At 41.0% G+C, this 27,658-nt stretch overlaps 1 protein-coding gene across 4 annotated transcripts in view; it reads left to right on the top strand.

Annotated features, from left to right (window-relative positions):
• Positions 1-27,658, top strand: part of ppfia4 (PTPRF interacting protein alpha 4) — a 61,498-nt gene that overhangs the window by 21,508 nt on the left and 12,332 nt on the right. For 3 of the 4 annotated variants that reach the window (XM_006784412.3, XM_006784410.3, XM_006784411.3), the window contains exons 3-11: positions 19,476-19,577; positions 19,709-19,873; positions 20,584-20,658; positions 21,543-21,614; positions 23,312-23,533; positions 25,470-25,604; positions 26,359-26,493; positions 26,663-26,746; positions 27,473-27,604. In XM_006784412.3, the coding sequence (XP_006784475.1) occupies positions 19,476-19,577; positions 19,709-19,873; positions 20,584-20,658; positions 21,543-21,614; positions 23,312-23,533; positions 25,470-25,604; positions 26,359-26,493; positions 26,663-26,746; positions 27,473-27,604 (1,122 nt within the window). Of the gene's footprint in view, positions 1-8,681; positions 8,778-19,475; positions 19,578-19,708; positions 19,874-20,583; positions 20,659-21,542; positions 21,615-23,311; positions 23,534-25,469; positions 25,605-26,358; positions 26,494-26,662; positions 26,747-27,472; positions 27,605-27,658 lie in introns of those variants that run through there. The other variant, XM_006784413.3, reaches the window with a different exon arrangement.

Raw genomic sequence — 27,658 nt, 5'->3', positions numbered from 1 at the left:
CCCTTGAATATACTGTATTGTAAAACTCTCTCAGTGTAAAACACAATTTTCGGGATAAAGCTGTCACCATGAAATTCCGCTTGACATTAAAGTAATTATTGCGTGGATTACGAGCTGCTTGAAATTGTTACATTTTAAATATGCAAACAAAGCAACAAGCTAGTTTGCATAAATGTCACTAAAATTCAAAAGAACATGAAAAATGTTGCAGTGTGATTTTACAGCCATAATGTCGGCTCGTTGCCAACACGAGCCCCACAGTCTATGCTCCCATCCATGTGCTTTCAAGGACGGAGGCTGTGTGAGAAGGACGGGACAGCAGTGTGATGCCTCACTTTCAGGCACCATGAAAGGTGCTTGTTGTGGCTCTGCCATTATAGTTACAGTTATCGTAAACTTACACACACACACGCGCACACACACACACACATTCTCTCACCGGTGTAGAGTTACATCCTGCCACTGCAGTTTGCACTCTGTGAAGGGCAAGAGCAGCCTTCGTGAACTCCACAAACATGCACAAACACACACACTACTCATTACTCCTTGAGATTTTTAACTACATGAACCACTGGGAAGAGCACAGATTATTTAAAATTATGCCGGACACTCCTCTGGAGCAGTTTATTTACTCTGAGTATGAAGATTAATATTAATACAGCTGTGTTTGATGCTTTCCTCTAGAACCGTTATACACTTTCATCTGCAAAAACAGAGCAGCTGGGACAGATTGTGTGCGTGTGTGTGTGTGTGTGTGTGTGTGTGTGTGTGTGTGTGTGTGTGTGTGTGTGTGTGTGTGTGTGTGTGTGGGTGTGGTCTCTGGAGTATCAGTGTGCTAGTTTGTGTGTTTTTCAGGAAAAGACTCAGTGTATAGTAGGAGTGCATACATAAAAATAATCAGTCAGTCTTAGTGTAACACACTGGCTGGTTAGGAATTACTTTCTTTAGAATTTGAACTTAAAAAATAGGGTTAATGTTAATTTTTGTTTTATAAATGTGATAAAATTGTGATGTAAATTGTCCTTTCCCTTTGCGGGACAGACTGGTAAGTAATGTACTCTATGCAGAATCTGTGTAGATGTATTTACAACCCGTGTCCGTTGTTTGCAGTGATATTGTGCATTGTGTAAGTAAGAGGCTTCCTTCGGGGCAAGCCAAGAGCTTAAGGGGGGCAGGGTGAAGGTGAAGATGGAAAGACTCAAGCCACGCACTATGACTGAATGATGAGGACAGCAGGAGAGCGAGACAGAGCTGACACAAGTGCTTTAAACAGAGGCAGAAGAGAGGAGGTGGCAGAAAATATGAGGATAGGAGGAGGAGGAGGAAGAGAATGAGGTGATGAGGAAGGTGGTGATGAAAAAAGATGGATGAATCTTCCCAGAGTGACTTTGTGTCTGATATCTGTATAACAAATGGGGAAGAGCAGTGTGAATACAAGTGCTTGAAATGATATAACAGCATCCTGTGTTAAGCTGTTATAACCCAGAAAAATGTTTGCTGTTTCAAGTTTACTGTGTACAAATGTATTTTCTGTAGGAGACAGACAGGGTTACTCCATCTGATTGTTTTAGTTTGTTGGACAGATATCCAACTGATCATATTGGATTGGTGCTTTTGTGGTTAAAAACAGAAAGCTCACATTTTTACATATTGCTCAAAAATTTAAAGGAACACTTAGAAAACACATCAGCTCTCAATGGGAAAAAAAACATCATGCTGGATATCTGACTGATGTGGACCAGGTAATGTGTTAGGAACAAAAGGGCACTGCATCATTTGGTGGAAATTAAAACAATCACCCTGCAGAAGGCTGAGTTCAAAAACAACTCAAAAACCAATGATGCAGCAGCCTAGTTCATTTTACCAAGATTTCATTGCAGCAACACAAAATGATACTGTGTATTACCAAACAGATGATGGATGGTGTTCTGCGGGACCAGCTCCTGAACAGTCTGAGGTCCAACTTGGTGGCGTCAAATCAATATAATGTTGCAGATTTAGGTCAGATGATCGTGGGGGCCAATCAATGGTATCAATTCCTTCATCCTCCAGGAAATGCCTGCATGCTCTCACAGGACCAGCATAGGGTCTGACAATGAGTCCAAGGATTTCATACTAATAACTAATTGAATTGAATTGAATTGATATACCTTTATTAGTCCCACAAGGGGAAATTTCATGGTAGTCAGGGTGCCGTTGCATAGCCTGTTGAAGAGATGACCCATCACCCACTGACCCATCACCAAACTGATCGGGCTGCACAATGTAATAGGCAACTGAACGTTGTCCACGGCTTCTCCAGACCCTTTTCACATGTGCTCAGGGTAAACCTGCTCTCATCTGTGAAAATCACAGAGAGCTAGTGTTGGACATGACAAATTTGGTATTCTATGGCAAATTCCAGTTGGGCTCCACAGTGCCCAGGAGCCCTGTTTTTGATTGTTTTGTTTGAGACATTCACGTCAGTGACCTGCTGGAGGTCATTTTGCAGTGCTCTGGCAAAGCTCATCCTGTTTGTCCTTGCACAAAGGTCCTACTGATGGATTAAGGAACTTCCACGGCCCTGTCCAGCTCTGCTAGAGTAACTGCTTGCTTGCTGGAATCTCCTCCATGTGCTTGAGATTGTGCTGGGAGAATAAGCAAATCTTCTGGCAATGGCATGTACTGATGTGCCACTCTGGAGGACTTGGACTACCTGTGCAACCTCTGTAGGGTCCAGGTATTGCCTTTTTGTCATAAACGGGCTGTGTGGAGGCAGATGAGGACCCAAACGCAAAACTCATGGAGACAAAAAGCTGAACTCAAAATCACTGCTTTATTGCAGGCTTCACAAAGAAACAGAACTAAACTGGGAATGCTAACTGAGGACCGAGGGAACACAGAAAGGCACACAGGTTCGGGGAGGAGACATTGACGACGCGATGCTGAATTGAGAGACACATGCACATAAATACACAGAGGGTTAACGAGGGAAGTGGGAGCACACGGGGGACACAGCTGATACAGATAATCATAACGAGACACGGCAGGAGTGAACACAACACTGACGGGAGACTGTCAAAGTAAAACAGGAAGTACACAGAGGTGCAGACAGGAGGAGAGAGAGAGAACAGACATAACGGGCTGGGGAAAACATTGAATGAAACACAAGGAGGGGAAACGAGGGCTCACAGATACACAGAGGGGCACACAGGGGGTAATCAAATGAGGAACATCTTAACAGAACAACCTAGGAACCACGGCATAAATAAAGAACAAAATACAAAACGCACGAAAACTAAGAATGCTGGGCCAACATGTCCCAGGATCATGACACTTTTGCTATCAGTAGTGACACTTTGCATAACCAAATGCAAAACTAGAGAAAATAAACAGTCAGAAAAGATGATGGGGGAAAATGTCAGTGTCCTCCACTTGTAAAACCCTTCCTGTTTTGGTGGTTTTCTCATTGTTGCCCTTCTAGTTAATTTAATTAACACCAAAGCAGCTAAAACTGATAAACAACCCCATCTGCTACTTAACTAACCAGAGAAATATTGCAGAAGTTGAACTGACTTGATGCAATACTCTGATTAAAAAGTGTTCCTTTAATTGTTTTGAGCATTGCCCAGGAAGTTTTGTTGTTTTCCTGTTTTTAGGGCAAGCTAAATGTGCCAGCTGCTGGCATAAACCAGTATGAGAGTGGTACTGATCATGTCATTTAACTGTCAACAAACAAGTATATTTTGCTAGGCACCAGAACGCAGTTGTATTATATTATGTTTAATGCTTTGCTTGGTTTGCACAAGTTTTTCCATGTGTTTGTTAATGCTTTGTTATCATGTGCTTTATTAGTGGTATAAATTGAAATTTTAATTGGAATTGATTGCAGTAACAAAATAAAGTCTGCATTTACCATTGTTTTGTTAGACTTGTGGACGAAACGACAACTATCATTGTAATGTTTTTTGTTTGGTGTCTGTATACACTGGGAAGGCTTAAATCCACCCTACACACCAAACCCATAACCTTTGTATAGATAATACATGTGTTCATTTGTTATTCATGATTGTGCATAGAGGTGGTGCCTTCTGCTCCATGTTACTGAATGTTAGGGTGTAAAATGGCCGCTCTCCATCGAGGGAAGTTTCAGCTGAGATTAGCTACGGTTGAGGGGGGAAAAAACAGGGAAGACTGGAAAGAGGAGAGACAGAGAGAAGAAGTGCAGAAGAAGAAAAAAAGAGGATGAGATCCTGTGCAGAGAGAAGCTAGAGTGGATTGAGTGTGAAAGAAGCAATCAGGTGCAGTTAGACAGCCGCAAAACGAGAAAGGGTGAAGGAGAAGAAACGAAGGAGAGAAAAAGCTGTGAGAGGCTGTCAGATAAAAAAAAAAAGTCAGAGGTCTAGCACTTCTGTGGATTCTGCTGCAGAAAATATGCTTTCAAATGTGTTGGGTTTCGAGTGTTTTTGACTGTGCTGCTTGCTGATGTTTGTGTGTCGAGTTGTTTCTGTGTTTTTGTCTCTGACAATAAATCCCAGGTTCTGCCAATACTGGCTCCCACTGATGTCAAGGAGTAGTTATCAACATGCAGCAGATTTTACTGGTTGTTGGAACTCTTGTATTCCTGCATCTCCTTCTTCTCAAAAGAACTACATGTGCACATGGTAACTTTTTTTTCCCTCTTTGAAAACTTTTGGCTGCTCCAAAGCTGTTTATGGAATCCTGAAATACCCATTTGACCTGTTTCTGTGTGAAAGTTTGTACGTGTTTGGTTTGCTACTAGTTTGTCTGAATACCTTGTGATGCCAGTAGGGGTCTCTGCCTCTCCACGTCACTCACCCGGCCACCAGTGGCGTCTGCTGCGTTTGGCTACTCAAAGAGGCTGAGGCACAAGCCTGCAGTAAGCTCTTGTCAGTTACCGTCGGAAGTCACCAAAAATCATTAAAGGATGTTTTGATGTGTGGAGACTTGTCTGTCTCACTGAGTCATCTTCTGTTCTCTCTTTCTCTTCTGCAAACCCCTGTTTCCTTGACAACCAGGTGCAAGCAAGTAGACCTGTAGACAGGAACCATTTTCACATCTTCTTCTACATTTATGTGATGCCACTCCCAGGGATTGGGATTTTAAATGAGTTTTATTATACATTTTTAGTGACTAAACATGAATGTGAGAGATGAAGAACAAGAGGAGAAGATGAGAATTAATGAGCACACAAAGTGTAATGAAATTTAAATGAAAATAGCAACAGGAGTTGTAACTAAATAGTCATTACATACAACGTAACCATAGTACCACTCAGCTGCAATGCTTGTGTGAACCAGTTTTAGCAATTGTGAATGACTGTATAATTTGAAACCTTAAGTGGGCAGTTTATTTTTCTTTAATACAAAGAAACTGACTCCAGTCCACAGTAGCAGTGAATATGCTTGTAGCTTACCTGTTTACAAAGCAATACAGATGCATACATAAAGGTTAAGATATGAATTTAATGGTTCGATAAGCTTAAACATATTACTCTGGGGCGCTGTTATAGCTCGCTGGGTTGAGCATGCAACCCATGCGCTGCAGGGTTATTACAGCTCAGGGCCATTTGCTGCATGCCTTCCTCTTGCTCACTCTCCCACCCTTCCTCTCCAGAATTAACTGTCATAATAAAAGCTAAAGAAGAAAAATTAAAAAAAAAAAAAAAACATTATTCACAGATGCTTAATGTACATACAGTTCTGTGAAAAAAGTATTTACCCAGTTCCTGATTTCTTCTTTTTTTTTAATCATCAGACAACCCAAGTAAATACAGAAATGCAGTTTTTAAATGATAATTTCATTGTGAATAAGTATTTACCCCCTATACCTAATAACTGGTTGGGCTGCGAGAACTGCAATCAAGCATTTGGGGAGAACTGACACGTTATGTGTTATCTGAGAACACTGTAGATAAAAGACCGAGTTTTATAAAACCTTGCCTGCTAGGTTTTATGCTAGTCAGTTAATTCTAAACAACTTTAGCAATGTTGTATAACTTAAAAGAGATAAAGAAAGAATTTGGAGGTAGCTACTGTGATGTCACCTGTTGGCTTATGGACATCTGTACTGAAGGCCTAAGTTTGGAGTTATGGCTCTAGGTTCGTTTTGTGGAATCAGACGTGACGGTCAGAAGAGAGTGGAGTGCTATCAGCTAACCTGAACTACCTTGGTTAGCGAGGTGAAGCCAAGGACCGAAGGTCTGCATTACAAACACACTGCTAGCACTGAAACAATACTAAGATTTCACTCACCCTTAAAATAAAACTAAGGAGACAATGGGGACACTCTCAGTATAGTAAGCCATATTATTTGTCTAAAATATCATTAAAAAATCTTCAAAAGGCACAAAAATGGTAAAGAGTTTATAGAATGACTCAAACTAGCTCAGGTGGCAGTTAGCAGACAGCTAGCAGCTGTGTCAGCGATCATCATTTGGCACTCTCCTGTCAGTTTACACTGTACAATTTTGCACAGTGTAAACTGTAAAAAAGAATGTTTGTATTTCTTTGGTTGTACAGTCTGTGACACAACTTTTCCTAACACATAAAGTCTTAAATATCCAACATTTAGGTAAAAAAGAAGCTGCTTTTGCCTGCTCCCTTGTCACTAGGACTTACCACAGTGTGTTGCTCTGTATGTTTGCTTTGTCAGAGTTTTACACTGGATGCCCCTCCTGATGCAACAAAAGGGATTTCTCTTTTTCTCCAGTACACCTCCACAGGGATTTCAAATCAATACTTGATTTGTCTTTAGCTTTAATTCAGTGAGTTTTACACAAGTTTTGAATAAGTTTTGTAAGAATTACATCTACTTTCATACACAATCCACCATTTCCAGAGGCTCAAAAGATAATCGGAGAGTTGACTAACAAGCAGTTTCATGGCCAGGTGAGGCCTGTTTCCTTGGTATTTAATGACAAATGAAGCAGATGTAATAAGTTGATTCAAAGCCCTGAATATGTATTTTATAACATTTCAGGGTTAGATGTCAGTGCAAATGAGTAAGACCATTACACTTAAAACCACGAACATTGCCCAATCAACAGACTGGTTCATTCTTAAGAAGAAGAAATTCACAACAAAAGCCCTGAAAAACCACAGAAGAGTGCATGAATTATTTCCATGCATAAGAAAAACTTCACAATATCAGACCTAGTCAAGAATACTCCTGAGGAGGTAGCCATACTATTGTATGCTATCGTCATGTGTTAATGAATGGAAATACAGAGGACTTTTTTTATAAAGAAAAGGCACAAACCACTGGTTACACTCACATCATCTGTCAAACATGGCAGTGGCACTGTTATTGATAATATGGCAGAAAGTGTGAATGACAGATCCCTCAAAATGCTGCAAAACTGACTGGAGATCAGTTGTACCATAGCTTTTAAATCCTCAGTATCAAGGTCAGTCCCCTGATCTCAAGCCATTACAGCGTGCGTTTCATCTATTAAATACAAAACTGAAGGCAGAGAGACACTCAAGCAGTAATAAAAGAGGGAAATGAGTTTAGGAATTAGGTATAAATAAATTTCATAATAGTATTTCCTAACCTTACTGCAGCTATGCTTCAAAACTGGTCTTTACAAACCAATTGATGCTGGTTATGTCTATGTTTTTTACACAGTGAATTGTGTTTTGACGTGACATCTTCATATTGGCACTGTGAACATTTCCAGTAATAGTGGTATAGTCGTAACCATAGCGTCCCAAGCTGTTAGCTGTGTTCAACTGCCAAGAATCATGTGGCTCCACTAATTAGAGGTCACGTGATCTGTTTAATTTGGTAAGTTTTAGTGATTATTGGAATTGTAAAATTATTATCACGACTCAGTTTATCCGCAGAAAAATAAAAACAAACTAGCTTTGTGATCATAAAGCAGATTTAACAATCTGTATAAATCACCAGAGGGGCTTTCAGACCAGCCAAGTGCATGCACTGTGCTATTATACCGGGAGAGAAGGGACAAAGCAGGCTATCATTTATAAATAGAAAGATTCGGCACACGCAATGTCACGCTGGAGGAAAATGGGTCTGTTGAATTTGTGTTGAGTAAGCAGTGACTGGAGTTTTTTTTTTTTATTAGGAGGAAATAGAGCGTTTAATTTCATGCTAATTCTCAGCATTACAGCCAAATGTGATTTAAAAACTCCCTCTGCACTAAGTGCCAGAACTTTCATGTCTGCGTGCATGTGTATATGTGTGTGAGTAAGCAACACAGAACAGGTGGCCAGAGCCCCAAGTCCTCGTCTAAACCCTGCCCCTTCCTTCCTCTGTCAGCTGATGCGCTACGAGCTGCTCTCTCTCCTCCCTCCTTCATCCTCATCTTTCTTGTCTCATTCTGTCTTTATCGCTGACCAAATATCATACTTTCTTTTCCTCAGCCTGCCCCTGTTTATCCATCTCTCTACCCTCCCTTTTTCTATTGCTCTCCCGCTCCCTGTTTTTGTATTCTTCTTTCCTGCCGTGTCTCATCCCAGGCTGTAATAATATCAGACTGACTAGTGGAGTGCTGTTGTCCGAGCGACTGGCAGAGGGAGCAGTACAGGAGTTTTATCTAGCCCTGCTGCACTCTTTGTGGACCAGGATTCTGAGGAATTATCCCTCCGTTCCACCATCCTCACCCCCTTTACCTACTACTCCTCATCCTCTTCCTGTCTCTCATTTTGGGGGGTGTCCATTTGAAGGCTCTGATATGTTTAGCATTCACCATGAACCCTACAGTCAAGATCCACCTTCAGAATGGGACCCACTTTAACACCTACATGTACCAGGTAGGGACTCGGCATTGATGCAGTGTTTGGATATTTCCAGTGAAGGATTGCCTTCAGCTCAAATAGCTCACTCTGCGGTCTCCACATGTCCTTGCCTGAGTATTGATTTCAGTGCTGATGGCTCTTTTCTAGGTCTGAGATATGGCCTTCTCTCCACCTCCTCTTCCTCCCTCCCCCTCCTTCCTTTTCACCACTATGCCTCAATCACTCTGCAAAGAATGATTAATGCCTCGCAGTAAAGCAAATTGCATATCCGTTTAGAAATGTGGGTACACCGTCACCAACAGAGCTTTTCACTGGTTCATGTGGTTAGTAGCACGTTTTCAACTTTCATTGTTTGTGAATATAATAGAGATAGATATCTGTCATACACTGATTATGAACTCTCTCTTTTTCTGTGACTGCTGTGCATGCTTGACTTACCTTATGCTTGTTACGGCACGCGTGCAAGAGACAGACTCTACTGATGCGCAACAAAAACTCTTTGTGCTTCTCCTTTCAACCGAGCAGAGGAAGTATTCCCCTCTCATCCTTCCTCTCTTTCTTTTGTCCCCTTTTCTGGCACAGGTTTTGTTTTGCTTTGATGAAGAAAACTCTGATACATGAATGGATGCTATTCTGGGTTTAGGCCTTCAATGGCACGGAGGAGGAGGAGAGAAAGTTGGGAAACTTGGAGGGATTTGACACCTATTTGCACGCTGAATGTGATATTCTGAAACATGGAGACATGCCCGATGTGCCAGCTATGCCATCTTGTGCAATACAATACACCGTGCCATTTTTGTGCTCTGAAATCTTGCTGTTTTAAAACTTTTGATATGCATATTTTTACAGCAGACTTTCTCCTAGGTTTTATTTAAAACCCTCAAAAAATAATTTAAAGTATTTTCACTTTGATTTTTATCAGTGTTTTAGAAAACTACATATCTGGGGAAGTTTTGTCCTTTTATTTCTAAGGTGCTTCGCCTGCACTTTAACATATTTCTGTAAAAATCCAGGTAAGCTTGTACATGAATTATTTAAGAGTAGTCCTGAATACTATAAATGGTGTAAATGGTGATGCCTTTGAAGACAATAATATCAACAGAAAGCTAGGTAGGTGCAAGGACGTATGGGAATGTAAATGTTTAAGATCAAAATGTTAATTTAGAAGTTTTTCTTATTTCAGTTCATTAAACTTTGATTGGACTGGACGTGTAATATGGAATCTGGCAACTTATACTAAGGTTTAATACTGGTCAACGAAAAGGACCAAGACTCCTGTAGACCTCTGGCTAGATTTAATATGGTGGGAAAAAAAACTACAACATTTCTGTAATTGTACAATTCAACTACAAATACATGGACAGGAGCATAAACTAATAAGCTCATTATCTAGATCACCATCAGAGCATTAAAATAGTGTGATGGCAGCCAAACAGTTAACAGTATTAAGCTTCAAAGCTTGTATTCTACAATAATAGAGAGAAAACCCCAGCAGTCAAAAGACCCCCTTTGACCAAGCACTTGCCGATAATGAGAAAAAAAACTCCCTTTTAACAGGAAGAAACCTCCAGCTCAGAACCAGGCTCAGGGAGGAGCAGCCATCTGTCGTGACTGGTTGGGGGTGTTCAGAGGAAGACAGGACCAAAGACACAATGTGGAAGAGAGCCAGACATTAATTCATTCATTTCTTAGAGTTAGAAACTGTAAAACAACAATTTAACTTTGTCAAACTTATCCACCAGTACTTTAACAGGGAAAACAGCGTAGGCAGAATTATGAGCAATTCAGCCTACGCTGGTGCAGTGGGACAGGTGCATTTTAATACATGGCTGGGACAGATGTATTAAAACACATCTGTCCCAGCCATCAGGGTTCGTATTGTTGTTTAGTTTCCATACTGTGCCTTCTGTAGGAAAACTTTCGGAAAACTTTCTGGTTATACTCGTGCCTCCAGAGCATCAGTCTGAGCTGGGATCTGTCAAGTGCTGCAGTCAGCTGCTGCTGCTGCATCCTTCCCCAGTCTCAAGTGCTGTCACGCCATCATACAGAAGGAAAACCTCTCAGCGGCTTTGTGCATGTTTGTGTTGTAGTGTGTGCAACAGAATGTATCTGCATTCATTTGATGAAACGTTTTATGCAAAGTTTGTCTGCTGCTCAAACACTTTCCTAATGAGCTGTTGCCATGGCGTTGGCAGCCGTGTGAGAGGTGGCGTCATGGCAACAGATTACTCACTGGCTACTTTAGGGCCAACACCCCAGCTAGGTGTTGTTTCGTCATGGCTCTTGTGTAGGTGCACGCTTTTGTGTCTATATGTGTGTCTCTGTGTGTGTGCTGATTAAGATTTGCCAGAGGAAGGTCGAGTCCACCTTTCTGCTGTTTGCCACCTCGCTCTTCCTCTCTCTGCAGTGGTGAAGAGTTACAGAGCTGTGATATCTGAATCTCTCCAGGGACTCACTCATTCTCCAGTCTCCGACCCTGCATTCATCTTTGCTGTGGCATCCCTTCGTGAATTACCAAGATTTACATCACAGTTGGCGTAGACAGTTGTCTTTCGTTGTGTGCATGTGAAGGAATTTAGTCAGTAGACATAATCTCTGATATTGTATTGTAGCTTGCTTTTCTTTGCCTCTCCACAGCAAATGAACAGTTCTGTGGTTTAAATCTGAAAAGATTTAGCCTCACCAGTGTATTATCATGAGTGTGCATTGTATAACTTTATGCAGAAAAAACACTTGATATCTTGGTGTATTTGCAACAGCTGTTCAGCTAGACTTTAGTGAACTCTATAGGCAGAACTGAACTTTTTCACTGCTATTGCTCATCCACAGACAGAAAAGTGGGTAAACCAAAACTATTTATAGTCATAATGGTGACAGAGAGCTGAATACTGCTGCTCACTTATTGTCACTTTTGTCTTTACGCTAGCTTTAACAACTCTTCTTGATATAGCTGATCAGCTTACATAATACCATTTAAAAGGTTGCAAACAATAAAATAAAATAAAATATGAAAAACAACATAGAAATACAATTAATGTAGGATTCAAGATTAAAGAAGATATAAGAAGCAAATTAATTAAAGCAATTGAAAACAGAAGCTAAATAATTTGCAAAAACAAATTTGTCGAGGAATTCATTGTTAGGGTGCACTGTGTAGAAATCGGGGTGGTTGGAGAAAAAGAAAAACGAACCACCAGTCATCTAAGTGCAGTATGAACGTGCAGTAAAATGCACTGGACCAAGTTTAATATTACCCATAGCACTAGTGTAGCATAGAAGTGATGTACATTGGCAGTTCTCCAATGAGGGCCTTATGTCTGTCAAATCCCTTGGCCACAGAGACCATGCAACCTTTTCATATAAGATGCCGTGATGAGTACAATAAACAACACCATAGAATAAACCTAATGACATAATGATAAACAGTGTCCAAGTTGATGTTTAGAATGTGTATCTGTTTTGTAGAGATGTAAAATATATTCAAGCTGCTAATGTGCGAGATCATAAATTAGCATAAATGATATCATGTAACACAACCCTGTCCTGTGAATCATGTGAATATGATGTGATGTGTGAATGTTTACAGCTTCACTCGCTTTCCTGTCTTGCTTAGTCACAAGTGTCCCTTGTTTCCTTTCCTTCCACCTGCTGATGCTCAGAGAGGAACTGCTTGACCTCAGCGCGTTCAATTTCTGGCAAGCATCCATTCATGTTTGCTTTGGCTTCACTCTCCTGTCTTGTAAATCCTGTCACACATTTTAGAAGTACAACTGATCAGTTTATAAATTCATTCTAAGGACACACCGTCCAGGAGTATCAAGTGAGATAGTTTACATTTCTGTGAATTTTTGACTCTCGTTAACAAATCCCAGTTTGCCAACGAGCTGTGGAGACACTGATGAGAATTTCTGCACGTAAAAAAAAAGAGTTGGAAAAGTCACAGTGTAGTGGGTTAGTACCAAATTGCCAGGTTTTCACTGTTAGCATCATCATGAGGTCTGAATCCACTGTCTGACTGGAGCCTCTCTGTGTGGTGTTTGGATGTTTTCCCTGTCTCTTCTTGGGTTCCCTTTAGACACTCTGGCTTCCTCCCAAAGTCCAAAGACATGCATGTTAACTTAATTGCTGATTCTGAATTGGCCGTAGGTGTGAGTGGTTTTCTGTGTTAGCCCTGTGACAGGCTGTACCCTGCCTCTTTCCCTTTGACAGCTGGGATTTGCTCCAGGCCCTCTGCGACCCTTAATTGGATAAGCATAAGAAAATGGACAGATGGATGGATTGAATATGATTGATGTATTAATTTATTAAGGATCACAGTCAGAGAAGGTGCCACGCTGGGTATTTTCACAGTGATTACATCAATAAGAATAGAAATTAAAAGGTCTATTTCATTACTTTCCAATCTCTTATACAAGTAACTGGGAAATTTAAAAGCCAAAGATCAGCCAGTGGAGAAAGTCTTGGATTCCCTTTATGTGGTGCAGAATACTAGAAAGCAGTATTCCCATGGTGTTGAGTGTATAAAGAGTTATAGTCAGTGCTGGGATTTGGTCTGATGAGCAGTACTTTTAACTCTAAGAGCAGACATGAAATACTGCATAGTTCACTGGGATACATTTAGAGGAATTAAATAACAAAAGAAGAAGGAAGGGCTCTTTCTACTGCTGCATCTGGAATGAAGAGTAGTGTGATGTAGTGTTGACAAGGTGTTAAGGTGCGAAGGGCCAGTAACTGGCAAGGTGAAATATAGCCACGTTACTTCTGATGACCACTTCCTAACCCCTCTCCCACACACACACACACACACACACACACACACAAACACACACACACATAATTCACCAATAAATTCCACAATCTCACAACGCTTTACCTTTGATGCTGAGACAATGACCATCCAGCAAAGTGAGCTCTACTGTTATTTTGACATTGACTGTATCCTCCATATCTGTTATCATGGATGCAAGAGATGTGAATGACCAGCTGAGGGGGCGGCCTCAGATATGGTTCAGGTGTGTGGTGTAGGTCGAGTCCCCATAGTACCGACCTCTATGCACGCTGCACACGTACAACGAAAACACAAAAATACACTCACACACAAGTAGAAAAGGATAACCACAGCCACAATAAGTCTTATACAGCTTTTTTGAATTGCATGTGTGTGTGTGTGTGTGTGTGCGTGTGGTGGGGGCTCTTTTAGCCCTTTTTTTTTATCTGACTCCACTCCAATCTTTTGCCTTCTCCTTCTCTGCACACACACACACACACATATACACACAGCATTTTTTTTCATCCTTTAATCCCAAACTGCTTAAGGAAGGGAAAGGGAGAAATCCCTTTACAATGTCTGGGCTCAGCAGTGTTTGGTAACCACTTGCTATCTTACATTGTGGTTGGAGGCAGCCGTGTTCCTCCAGACACCCGGAGTCTTCTCTCTCGGCTCTGTACAATATGCACCCTGACAGATGTCAACGTTTTCATCAGCATGTATTGTGCCGTTGTTTCGGAAACGTTAACCTTTTCTTTTTTCTTTGGGTTTTGAGTGGTGAAGGTTATGTAGCGCGTTTGGTTTTGAAAAAGAGCACAAAGTCAAGTTAAAAGGAAGTCATTCAGCAGATAATGTGTTATATGTTACATGTAACAGGTGTTTTTTATATACTTTATAAATACTCCAAATCATGCATCCGTATCTTTCCTTCATGACGGTGCATGTTTCTCCCATTTGCATTTTCTCTGTGTGTGTTTGCTGTTGTCTTTTTTACATGTTGAGATTGGGAGAGAGATGAAGGGATGAAGAGATGAACTAGAAAACGCAAGAGGTTGCCTGTTGAGCCTTTTTTGTCATGATTGAAAGAGAGAGCGAGCTCTAACATCTGTTGGCGGATTTGGGCCGAGCACATGTCTATTGATGCACCCCTGTGGACCCTGTGGAATAAGGGGAAGTAAAATGAACAAGCTGACCCATTTTCCCCTTTCCTCTTGTCACTCGTTTCTTCTCTCGATCCTATTCATTTGCTCCCCTCTGCTCCAAAGTCATTTTTATTATTATTATTATTATTGTTTTATATATTTTTCTGCTTGCAGCACACCAGACAGGATAAATGGAAATGCAGAGATCAATATGTTTATTTATATATGGTGTGTGGGTTTGTTTCAATGTATTATTTAGATAATCATTTGCAACTCAGCTGGGTCATTATAGAAGAGAATCTGCCTTTCCTGCTGGATGTAATGTTGTTTTTTTTATTAAAAAAAAAGTTTTTATATCTCATCTGTATGCTGGAGTCAGATGACAGAATAAATATTAAAAGCACCAAGCAAAATTAAGAGACGCATATCTTTTTTTTTCTCATGACATTCAAATGACTAATCCGTGTAGACATGTGTTAAATATCACAATCGTGTGGCACAGTGGTAGACACTGGCAGAAAGAGCAGCATCATTAGTGTAAAGCTAAAGGTAAGACTGAAATGTGGGGCTAATTAAAAGTACTGAGAGCAGTGTGGGTCATCCCCCTACATCAGCTACTGACATCATTAGCCTCTTCAAAGTTTACAGTAACAGAACTCAGATAAAATTTCACTTCCCCACTAAGATGCATTAACCTCTTAATTAAAATTGAAATCAAACTTACAGGAGAAACAGTCCATCCATCATGCACATTAGTGGGCATAACGTAATTTTTTATCCCTATTATATTTATCTGTAAAAAGGCTGCACGAACGTGCAGGGCTGCGTGTAAGCTGTTCACACCGAGATTTTATGATTTTATCAAACATTGTTGAAAATGCAATGCATGATATCTTTATTTATATTTAGTAGTTCATCCTCTCTCATATAAATGTGCGCTTTTATCTTATAATGCTAGTATAATATTGCAGAGGGTCTCTAGAGATTCTTCAGTAGTGATAATTTAACAGCACATCTGCTTTGCTGGTGAAGGCCAGTGCAAATGGGGCATGTCTTGGAACATATTTTCACACCTGTCAGTGTATTGCCACTGTGGCGCCAGTTTCATGTAGGGCTGCAGTTGTGGAACATTTCCTTTCTAACTTTAAAAAACACATCTCCTAGTCAGGGCTGGTGTTTAGGTCATCTGTGCAAAACGTGAGACCAGGAGTGCGGTGTCGTAGCTGCAGCAAGCTTCAGGAAAAAGCATATGTTTGTAAGTGGATGTGTGTGTGTGTGTTGGACAAGCAGAGAGACCGTAAGCCGCTGGGTATTGGTTTGGACTACAGCCGAGCTCACAGGAAATGCCAACAAAGCACCAAGTGACATTCAGACAACATGGACAAAACAAACGCACACACACTCGTGCACACACAGATGCACAGACTTCGGTGAACAAACAGCTATCCAATTTTTGTTCCAGTGTGATCGATCTGGGAAAAATATTAAAAATCAACTTCCAGCAGGAGATGTGTGTGCCACCGACTGGTTCTCTGATGTAGAGTATAGCAGCAGCACTCTTAGTACCTCATCTAATCGAGTACATCTAATCGATTGCAGACAGAATAACAGAAAATCACATAGGAAAGTGGATTAGATGTGGGGCTGTGAGACCAGGAAGCACCCTCTGACATAAGGATTGACTTCACATAGGTTACATTAACCATTAATAACACTAGTGGGTGGGGTGGCTATAGCTCAAGTGGTAGAGCAGGTCAGCTACTAATCGGAAGATTGGTCTGTGTGAATGAAATGTCTGTGAATGGTAGATAGAAGCATTTACATAGAGCATAGAAATAAATGCTTGTGTGAATGAGGCAAGTTGTGTAAAGTGCTTTGAGTGCTCAGTTAGAGTAGAAAAGCATTATATAAGAACCAGTCCATTACCATTTACCACTAGTGCATAACACATGACACATCACCTTTCCTTCCACTGATCAAAAGATTACAGTGAGAACCTGTTAAAGCCTTTCTTGATTTATCTGAGTTTAACAGGATGTGGACCATTATCTCTCAAACCAGTGCATGTGAAGACGTGACAGTATCAGAATTAGCATGGATGTTTTATGTATTATGTATATGTTATTATTATGTATTATGGTTGTAAGGAGGTAGGATGAGCTGCATTGTGTTAACTCATATTCAGATTCATATACTCGTAAAGTACATTGTGAGGTACAGATAGGCCAACAACTACTTTTGTGTAACGTCTACACAAACCTTTTTACTGCTGTCATTTAAAGCACTAGTTTGCCCCCAAAAGGAAGCATTGTATGGTCAGGTGAAACTCCATTAAAGTTTATGTACTATAAAAGAATCAAACCTACGGCAGAAAACCGCAGTTCTATGACAGCCATCTCCCAAACTATTAAAGGTAATGGAGCTATCTATTTACGGCGCCAAAAGAGCATAAAATGTCCATCAAATTTAGAAAGGGAGCGCTGATATCTCTAGTAGATTTGGAGACTTCTGTGGCAGTAGGAACAGAGAAGAACACTTTTTGTATTAAAATTTTAACTTTCAAATGTGCATACACACGCTAACATGTTAACAAGCCAGTTAGCTTAGCCAGTTAGCTTAGCTGAACAATAAAGACTGAAAATTGTTTTAAAAAGCCATGCTCTATCCAAAATTAAGAGCAGTAAAACATTTTTTTTTAAATTTAAATTTTTATCCTTTAAGCTCGGGTCCTCTACCAGTGGCCTGCTAGCTTGAGGGTCCTGTATAGTATCTTTGCTGTTCCTTGGACTCCGCTCTTCTGGAGATTTCAGATGTCAGTCCTGGGATCTCCTGGAGCCACTCCCAGCCCTTGGTCATTCTTGAGCTTCTTGTGTTCCTTGTTCCTGATACAGGAAGAAGCTACATCTATCGCTACGGCCTTCTTCCTCTATGACTGTTAGCTGTAACTTTTTAAAGCTGTCATATCAGGCTTTGCTTGACAAGAAATGAAAAGCATGTTTTCTATGTTTCAGCCTACTTTATGCTTCACTCCTCCTCATAGCAACTGTGTTATTGTCTGTGCTATGTTACACATAGTACAAGCAGCCTAAATGTACAAAATGGCTGAATATAAGAAATCTTAAAGAAACTGAGTGGATCGCCCAGAAACCAAGCATCAAGGCACTCATTGTTCAAGGTTTTCAAATGCAGCACAAGGACATTCAGTGCTTGCAAGTAGAGCAGGGCGATCTGACCAAAAATATTTATCACGATATACATTTGAAAATTTGCGATAATGATATAACTGACGATATAATTGACACTAGACAAAATACTTTACAACTCCTCAACTTTATTAGTGCAAAAAAAAAACAACATCAATGTATTTGCACTTAAACAAGCAGCTTTTTTAAGTGCATTAAAGTTATATAAAAAATTAACAGTGCAAATGAAAATTCCTTGCTGACAGTTTAACCAAAAGGCATTTCCAGTGGAAACTGGCCGACATATCCTCAGCATAACCATGTATAATATCCACAAAACTTAAAAAGAGGTTAAACACACACAATACGCTAATATTATGTTGAAGCACAGTACGTATCACTCCGCGAGGCTTCTGGCTACGATAGCTGTAATGCTCCGACAATCCATCAAGCGGTGCAGCTTCATAGCTTAGCAAAGTCGTACTGAAACATTTGACAGATTTTCCAGCGCCGTGTACATAAAATCGTTTCGAGGTCAGTAAACACAACCAGAATTCATACATAAGGCACACGGGATTACAAGGGGCACTGTCGATTTTCAGAAAAATCAAAGGATTGATTTTAAGTGTGCCATATTTTCCAAAAAACACGGTAATAATGACGGCCCACTACCAAAAATAGTGCTTTGTTGTGTATCTGACGGACGAAAGCTAAAACAGTTCCACACCACTGAAGTTTCAGCATTTTTACAAACCAGTTCTGGTTCATTTGTTTCATTCAATGATCCGCTTTCGCTCTTCTCATTCTGCGTCGCCGCCATGTGCGTATGTAAACAAAGGCACTGCGCATGCGCGTTTTACCCATATTCTATCACGATATTTCATTTTCTTATCGTTGCCCAACATTACACCGGTATTACCGTGAACGGTATGATATAGCCCAGCCCTACTTGCAAGTGCGTAAAAGCTTCAGTGAAGTGTATAGCCTTCTGTCAGTAACTGAGGTTGGTGTATTATAAATGACAGCTGGAGGTGTTCTCATCATTGTCAGTTCTATCATTTATAGAAATGACACTTGCAAGAACTGAGAGACTTTTTCACCGTGGAACAAACTTGTTGTTTCATGAGAAGTTTGTAATCTTATCTGTAGTAGCACTGACGTGACACCACCAACAATACAGCAATGTAGGGCCAGAAAATTACCCAGACACTGAGGTAGGCAGAGTGGCACAGCTCACATTTTGTTTATTCAGCTCAGATAGTGCTGTTTTTGTACCTAGTGAGTCATGGAATTTCCAGCCTCTTAGACAACCTCTTATCGCAGATGCACAGAAAAAATTTTCCCAGACATCATCTCTCACACAAGAACACTTTTCTTTTTGGAGAAGCCACCCTAGACTGCCCATTATTTAAGTGTGCCCTGACATCCCCTGCTGATAATGTGTTCCTCTTGTTTGTGCTTGTGTCTGGCCACCAAACAGCTCGGCCACATGCATACACTCTTTAACTACGAGACTGCAGCTGGATTCGTGCTCAGTTAAACAAACGCACTCAGCCATTACCTCGATCAGTGATACAGTATTAACCTCTGTATGGGTGTTGTGTGTGTATTTGTTGTGTAGGAGTTTGCCACCCTCACAAAAGAGCTGAACATATGCCGCGAGCAGCTGCTGGAGAAAGAGGAGGAAATATCTGAGCTGAAAGCAGAAAGGAACAACACCAGGGTATGTGTGTCTATGTGTGTGTGTCTTTGAGGGCGTGCGTGTGTTTGACGCTGATGAAAACAAACAATGTTTCTGGAATTAGTATTCTCTTTGGTCATGCATACATTGGTGTCTGTCTGTTCGTGCTGTAGCTGCTGTTGGAGCACCTGGAGTGTCTGGTGTCTCGTCACGAACGTAGTCTGAGAATGACAGTGGTGAAAAGACAGGCACCCCCACCATCTGGAGTCTCCAGCGAGGTAGAGGTCCTCAAAGCTCTGAAGTCGCTCTTTGAACACCACAAGGCTCTGGATGAAAAGGTGGACTCTCTCACACACACACACACACACACACACACATATAGTGCATGACTGAGGTTAGTTCTGACAAGTAAATGACAAATCTAGAAACTTGAGGACACAATATCTTAACAGTTTCTTGCTTCAAATGTGTCTTTTAACAGAATTTTTGCCCTTTTTCACTGTTTCTTAGTTATTGACGAACCTCTGTTTAGGACAAAAACAGACAGTGGCTGAAGTCATGAGACTTTATTAAGAGAAAACAGCATTGGCAACAGAATTGGACAGCAAATGGATGCAGATGAAAAAATAATCTGACTCTATATTAACCTCCTAAGACCTGAACTCTTCCACAGCATGCATTTTTAATTTCTCTTTGATATTTGGGCTGATTGGGACCCGATGAATGTAAAAGCAAAGAATCACCGGATTTATTTATTTTTTTACCCGATGTTTGTTTCTAAGAAAAATGAGAGCCACATGTGAAGACATTCGTTTTTAATTTTCATAAAACAGAGGCAGTATAATGTCCTTGTAAGTGGATATCAGGCCCTTGTAGAGCAAAATTTTGTATGTTGGTCTAGACAACCCAAAATGTGATGTCCACATATGTGGATGCCAGGTCCTAGGAGGTTAATATAAAAGTGAAAACTAAAAATCATGTAGCTTAGATTGCTTTGCCTTGAAAGCTTAAAATAACTGATTAAACGTGTGGACGGTGTGTTTGGCAGGTGCGAGAGAGGCTTCGGGTGGCTCTGGAGCGGGTTGCCACCCTGGAGGGGCAGCTAGCAACTACCACGCAAGAGGTGAGCAATGCGTATCTATGTGCAGAGTTTTTATGTGTGTGTGTGTGTGTCTATGTGTGTCGTTGATGGTAAGTAAAACATCTGCTCAATCCCTAGTTGACATCTGGTAATGCCTCGAGTGTGATCGGATATACAACTTGCGTATCACGCTGTGTGAGAGTCTCTGTCTTCTCAATCCTCTGTTCATATACATAAAACATCTATGTATAGATGTGTGAAACATAGGGCTCAGGGGCAAGAATTGTCCTTGCAAAGACTCCAATTCGGCCCAATTAGGCTTTGGGAAAGGTGAAGGAGCGCATAGATTTAGAACTCTTAACTCTATTTTAATACGTTTCCAGCCTTTTCTATTGTTAAAGACCTCCCCCGTTGTTTTTCACTACCTACTATACAAATATCTACTGAAAAATTTGTCCTCAGCAAACAGATCTTTTAATGTAATTTTACACATTTATCATGTAGACAAACTGAGACATGTTGTTGAAATTGGACTTATTTTCCTCATTAATACTTATCGGGGATTAAATGTGTAGCTAAATGTCTTTACACCAATGTAAAATGGGTTTGACATTCCTGATTTATACATTAAAAGGTAAACAAAGAACAAATTCTTAATTTGATTCAAAATCAAACCTTGTTACTGTAAATTGCACTGATCAAAGAGTCTTATTTGACTAAAGCGAATCCTCCTTCGCACCTCTTTTCTTTTTTTTTTTTGAGCATTATTCATATTTGCAGATATGTAAAACATGAGAGATCTTGTTGTCTGGCAGCCATGCTTCCCTTTGGGAGGCTGGGTTCTGTTCTTGGATCGACTAAGTGACAAGAAAAGTAAGTACGTTTATTCAGTGTTCTTTTTTTGGTCTTTTTAATCTACGTTGCAGTTGAACATGGTGAGACAGAGGAAGGATGGTGACTCAATGGAGCGAACAGATGGATCCAAACCTACATGGAAGGTCTTCCTGGCTGTGTGATTGTTTTTGTGCTATGTGTTTTATTTTGTGCCTGCTGATAGTATTTGTCTGCCCGTCTGCTTTTGTATCTCCTTTCTGTCTTCCTCCTACACAGTGACCCACACATATCTATACACAAAGGAGCCTAAGGTAGCATAAATCTTCCTTTACCTTTCTGATCGCAAAAAAGGGTTGCTAACTCTTGCCCTTCATTCAAGCCTGGTTTGAGGCTGGGGCTGAAACAAACATGTGTGACTGTGAGTGGATCAGATAGAAAAACCAAAGATTTACATCTAAAAAGAAATGTATCAACTTTTTATTAAGAAAAAACAAAAGCATGGAGGATAGGCAGTGGGGGAGAAAGGAAGAGAGAACTGGCTAGAGTGTGGCCATTAGTAGGGTGAGTGCCGTTTAGATGTCACAGAGTGTGAAGTGTGCAAACACACACTCTGTTAGGACATTTATTGATGACACACGCTGCACTGCTGACAGCCACTGCCCTGCAGTGTTTTGCCACAAGTTCTCACTCCCAACTCATTACATGCAGATGCTTTGTCAGGAACCATTTCTTGCTACACAAGGGGTACCCCCATGAGAGCGTTTTCTATTGCACAGGACCACCTATAGTGTCAATTTTTCACATGAGGAAGAACAAAAGCCAAACCAGAAAAGTTTGTCTGCCTGGTACAGTTTTTTTATTTTTATTTCTATGCCTTTTTTTGGTTAGGTTTAGGCATTAGATTGTGCGGCTAGGTTTATTGTAGCTTTAAAATATGCCATTTCACAACATAAAAGATTCAATATAAGGCAAAAATCTCTTTTTCTGTCAAGCACCTCTGACATTTTCTTGGCTACAGCAGTTACCTGCTCCTAGTGTCATCGCTGCATGTCCCCCGACAATGACAACATCACCACATCCCTTTGGCCTTATCACATCTGGGACTTCTGTGTGACCTCTGCTAGCCCACCCTGCACTGTGAAAAACGCCGCTAAAGTGCGAAGCCGACGAGTCCTGATAAGTTGATAGTGAGAACGGACTGATGTTGCAACCAGCCCTCAGAAAGGAATATTTTTTTAGAAAGCGCAAAATTAAAATGCTGTTTTCAGCATTTACTCTATCCAAGAACATTACAGGGTCCTACACAGTGATAGTGACACACTCTCAGTTCGTGAGCTCGTACCATGCTGTTTTACAGTCACAGGGAGCCACTCATGGATCCCCAGGTGTGCAATATTACACAGTTTCACACTATTTAGCCCTATTTCCCCAGGCATTTGTGTGAATCTTTACGTTTCTGTAAGGAAGTCATGCACAGGCAAGATGGAAACACAACGGAGCAGAGGGGGTCCTACTAACTTTGGCTGCCCACTGCGTTGCTGTCTGAATGTGTCCCTGAAGATTTGTTTAATTAAGAGCCTGGAATTAACTGCACTCTGAGCTTTGGAAAGAAGAGAAACAACATCAAAACAACAACATGGCAGCCTACCCTCACATAACCCAACCCTGTATGCATAAAACCCACCACTCTTATCTAGGTCACTCAAGAACTTTATCAGCTCTAAAACTCTAAAACAAGAACTTTATCAGATACCCTCCAAACACAGCATGTAGATTTGCATCTGTGTAACACATGAGATGCATTTTATGTGAAAAGTGTATATAATGATGGATCTGCTAATTGTATGTGTCTGCCTTACAGAGACTTCCCAATGGCTCTATAGATGCCCACGATGACGGCAGCAGGGCGTCTGAGCTTCAGGAGCTGCTGGATCGGACCAATAAAGAGCTGGCTCAAAGCCGCGAGCACTGTGCCACTCTTAACCACCGCGTCACTGAGCTCGAGGCAGAGCTTGCGAATGCACGCAGAGAACTGAGCCGCAGCGAGGAGCTGTCAATCAAACAACAGAGGGAACAGAGAGAGGTGACAGTAAAGGATGGAGTCAAAAAATGTGCTTTGGTTCTGGGAGCAAGCAGTGGGCAGCAAAAATGTTCAACTTTGCAAGAAAGAAAAATTTAAATAACATTTTGCTGATTTATGAGGAAATGTCGTGGACCTCTATTACTCCCTATCTTGTTATTTCACAAAATAACAAGATTTTTCTTATGCCATTGAGGTCTCAGTCCTTCAAAAAGACTGTAGCTATTTCAAGTAATTAATTAGAAGGAACTTTTTAAAGTTCATTACATTTTGGGAAAATATATATAAAATATGTATATATAATATATATAATATATATAATATTAGTGACCCTTATTCCACCAATATATTTAATATACTTCTTTAATATTTAATAGATTTCTTTTCAAAGCAACATTAGTTATGCAATTAATATTAATATCAAGAAAGAAATATTATAATTATTACAAAGTTACTATTAATTAGCATATTATGCAAAACAAAAAACTTTGCTTTTCTCTAATAAAACTTTTATTCCAATACTATTATTTTAAAGCTTCCTTTGATTCTAGTATCTGTTCATTTACAGTAATTTAGAGTAAACATTGTTTTTGTTGTATTTGTATATATGAAAAAACTCTGGGTCTGGGTCATATTGAAACCAATAACCAGCCAGTCCTCTTCAGCATGTCCTGTACCACAACCACTCACCGAGACACATCCCGGAGGCATCCTGATAAGATGCCCAAACCAACTAAATTGTCTCCTATTAGTGTGGAGTAGTGGCTTTAGTCTGAGTCCCGCTGAAATAACCAACCTCCTCAACCTTCATTTCTCCCACTTGTATCCCTGGTCTTATTATTTTAGTCACCCATGACCATAGGTGAAGGTGGAATGTAAACACAATTGACCTATAAATTGACATCAGCACCAACCTGCCTGTTGGTCTTCCACTCCACCATCACGTGAACAGGACCCTATGATGCTTAACTCATGCAACTCATGCTAGACCTGGAGTGTGCACACCGCCCTTATCCATCTGAGAGTCATGACCTAATAGTCAAAAGTGTTACTTTTCATCCAATGTTTCACACTCAGCTGCAAACAGCCACAGTGCAAGCTGGAGATCACTGTCTGATGAGGCTACCAGAACCACATCATCTGCAAAAAGCAGAGACAATATTCCAAACCACCAAACCCTCTACCCTCCACCTCCGGCTGCCCCTAGAAATTCTGTCCATAAATATTATGAACAGAATCGGTGACAAAGTGCAGGCCTGCCTGCTCAGTGTGACTTACCGCTGGCAATGCGACCCAAGCTCTCGCTGCAGCTGTACAGGGACCAGAAACGACTGGAAACAACTTAAAGCTAATCAGACACAACTGGCAGTTTTAGCACACAGTTTGCCACGAGCTTTGCTCAGGGCAGGGCTGTGACAGGAGGATGGGGCAGTTGCTTACTTCCCATCTGTGATTCAGGAGAAAAGGTAACGTTTGTTGTCAGCCGATATTCCAACTAAGTGTTGGACATACATGAATGAGTTTTCCTCATTCCCAGAGATGATGAATCCAGCGATGGAGTCTTTTTTCTTTAAAATGACTGACAGAGTTCCCATACATCTCCTGGATAAAGTGTGTTCCTTTAATTTAGGAACCGTGGCAAACATAACTGAATACTGAAAAATAAATCGGTATACTATCTATCTGGTTATACACAGTATAAGCAGTAAACAAGGATCACTTAGCAGTCACTTCCATCTTGGTCCAGCGTAGCAGCGTAGGCATTTTGATCAGTGTACAGTTTAAATTTGCTTGAATGTTTAAAAACGCACTGATGAAAACCTGGAGATGGATAAAAACTAAAGCTTAGCTAAAAACATTTGCTCCCTGCATGTGTAGTAGACGTGATCGACGGTTACTATATGACTTGATTGTTAATGTTGTGTTTCTCCACCTGCAGAGAGAAGATATGGAGGAGAGGATAACGACATTGGAGAAACGCTATCTGGCTGCTCAACGAGAGACGACACACATCCACGACCTCAACGACAAGTTGGAAAACGAACTGGCCACCAAGGACTCTCTGCACCGACAGGTAACACTCGGCAGCATTAGCCACACACAGTTAAAAAGCCAACAGTCTGCATACTGAGCTTTATTACAGGCTGAGTGCATAATTGTCATTCAGAAACATGCATTTGTAGATAATTGTTTTTAAAACAAAAGTTAACTGGAAATAGATGATGGTTGACCTGCTTAATGTCACCTTCCGAAACAAACAACAAGGTAGGCATTTCTGTCATAAACAGCCATTCAGTCCGTTTTTAAGAATGTTTTCATTCCTCTGCTGTATTCAGGCATCCTGGACTGTTTTATAATGTTAATGTGTTGTTAAGGGATACCAGAAATATCACATTTATTTTGATACACTGTGACATAAGTGTATTAATTGTGCATCCAGGCTTACGTGTGCTGTTTTTATTTCTTTTTTCTCCTGAAACATTTTAATATTTCATGCCTCGACCATCTGCAAAAATACATTTAAAGTTTGGGAGAGTATTATCATCAGTGAGTGAGCAATCGAAACACGCTGCTCCGAGGTTCATGTGTAGTTCAGGGTGAATCTAAGTTCAGCTCCACATGGGAAACACCAGCAACATCCTCTGTGAATGACCATATGTTATGTCCTTGCTACTCGCTGGCTGCAGTAGACTGATTACACCTCTCTTGTGATTGCAATAATATCACTCGTGTGTGTGTGTGTGTGTGTGTTCGTGCGTGTGCGTGTGTGCGTGCGTGCATGCGTGCGTGCATGCGTGCGTGCGTGTGTCTGTCTGTCTGTCTGTCAGAGTGAGGAGAAGGTGCGCCAGCTGCAGGAGATGCTGGAGATGGCAGAGCAGAGGCTGGCTCAGACCATGAGGAAGGCTGAGACACTGCCAGAGGTAGAGGCTGAACTGGCACAGAGAGTGGCAGCGCTCTCCAAGGTAACATACACACACACACACACACACACAAAGCTGTCGAAGCTTTTGCAAATGTTACTGATATAACAAGATTCACATGGCTTACAAATAAAAAACATAGATAAGCTTGCAGGAGAGCAGTGTTCTTCTTGAGGCAGTTGTACAGACATGTGCGTGTCTCCCCCTGCAGGCCGAGGAACGCCATGGCAACGTGGAGGAGCGGCTCAGACAGCTGGAGTCACAACTGGAGGAGAAGAACCAGGAGCTAGGAAGGGTGTGTGTGCCTGTGTGTATGTGTGCAGCAGCCCTGCAGGTTCTCTCTGACCTCTCACGATAATGCGTGCACGTGCGGGCTGATGCCCCACATTAGCTGGATGCCTTGACTCTTGGCTGTGTGCTCCCTCATGCATACGTGTACATACGCAAACACACAGGAAACACACATTCAAGAAGAGTTCTTTATTTTCCCAGTGCACTGTTGCATGAATTCAAACCAAATTCACATATCTTGCTGCAACACATGCACACACACCCCTCTCCCCTATAAGACTGATTGGCTGCTATCTTTAGACTCTGAATAATTCACGCAAGGCTAATTTCTCTCTCTCTCCATGCGATCTCATGACTATATTTAGCAAAAAGAGCTTTCTGAGGATGCAGATGGGTGTTTGTGTTTCCCCATGTCAATTTAGGTGAATTAAATTACTGCAGAGTACATATTAAGCAGAGCGCTTCACGTTTAAGAGAAGCCATTTAACCCCCCTTTTTTTATCATGATGTAAATGACTGTAATTAAATCATTCAGACTGTTAGATCCATTGTTGGCCAAGGAGACCTATATCTGGCAGCTGGTGATCTAGGGCTAAATACACACTTCATCCTTTAATCCGTGTAGAGATGCCTGATTAGCTGCATAAATACACCCACGTTGAGTCTGTATCAAAGAGAAAATTTGATGATGTCATTCCCCTCGTCTGGTTTCTCCGTCTCTGCTCATCAGGCTCGTCAGAGGGAGAAAATGAACGAGGAGCACAACAAGCGTTTATCTGACACTGTGGATCGTCTGCTCACCGAGTCCAATGAAAGGCTGCAGCTACATTTGAAAGAACGCATGGCTGCCCTGGAGGACAAGGCAAGGCCTGTGCACATGCGCTCATCAAAGCAACAGCATCATCTCATATTGTTG

Source organism: Neolamprologus brichardi, chromosome 5 (genome assembly GCF_056152115.1).
Source record: "Neolamprologus brichardi isolate AB-2024 chromosome 5, ASM5615211v1, whole genome shotgun sequence".
Classification (NCBI taxonomy): Eukaryota; Metazoa; Chordata; class Actinopteri; order Cichliformes; family Cichlidae; genus Neolamprologus; species Neolamprologus brichardi.
The sequence above is the reverse complement of the archived record's forward strand: the minus strand, read 5'-3'. Positions and strand labels throughout refer to the sequence as shown.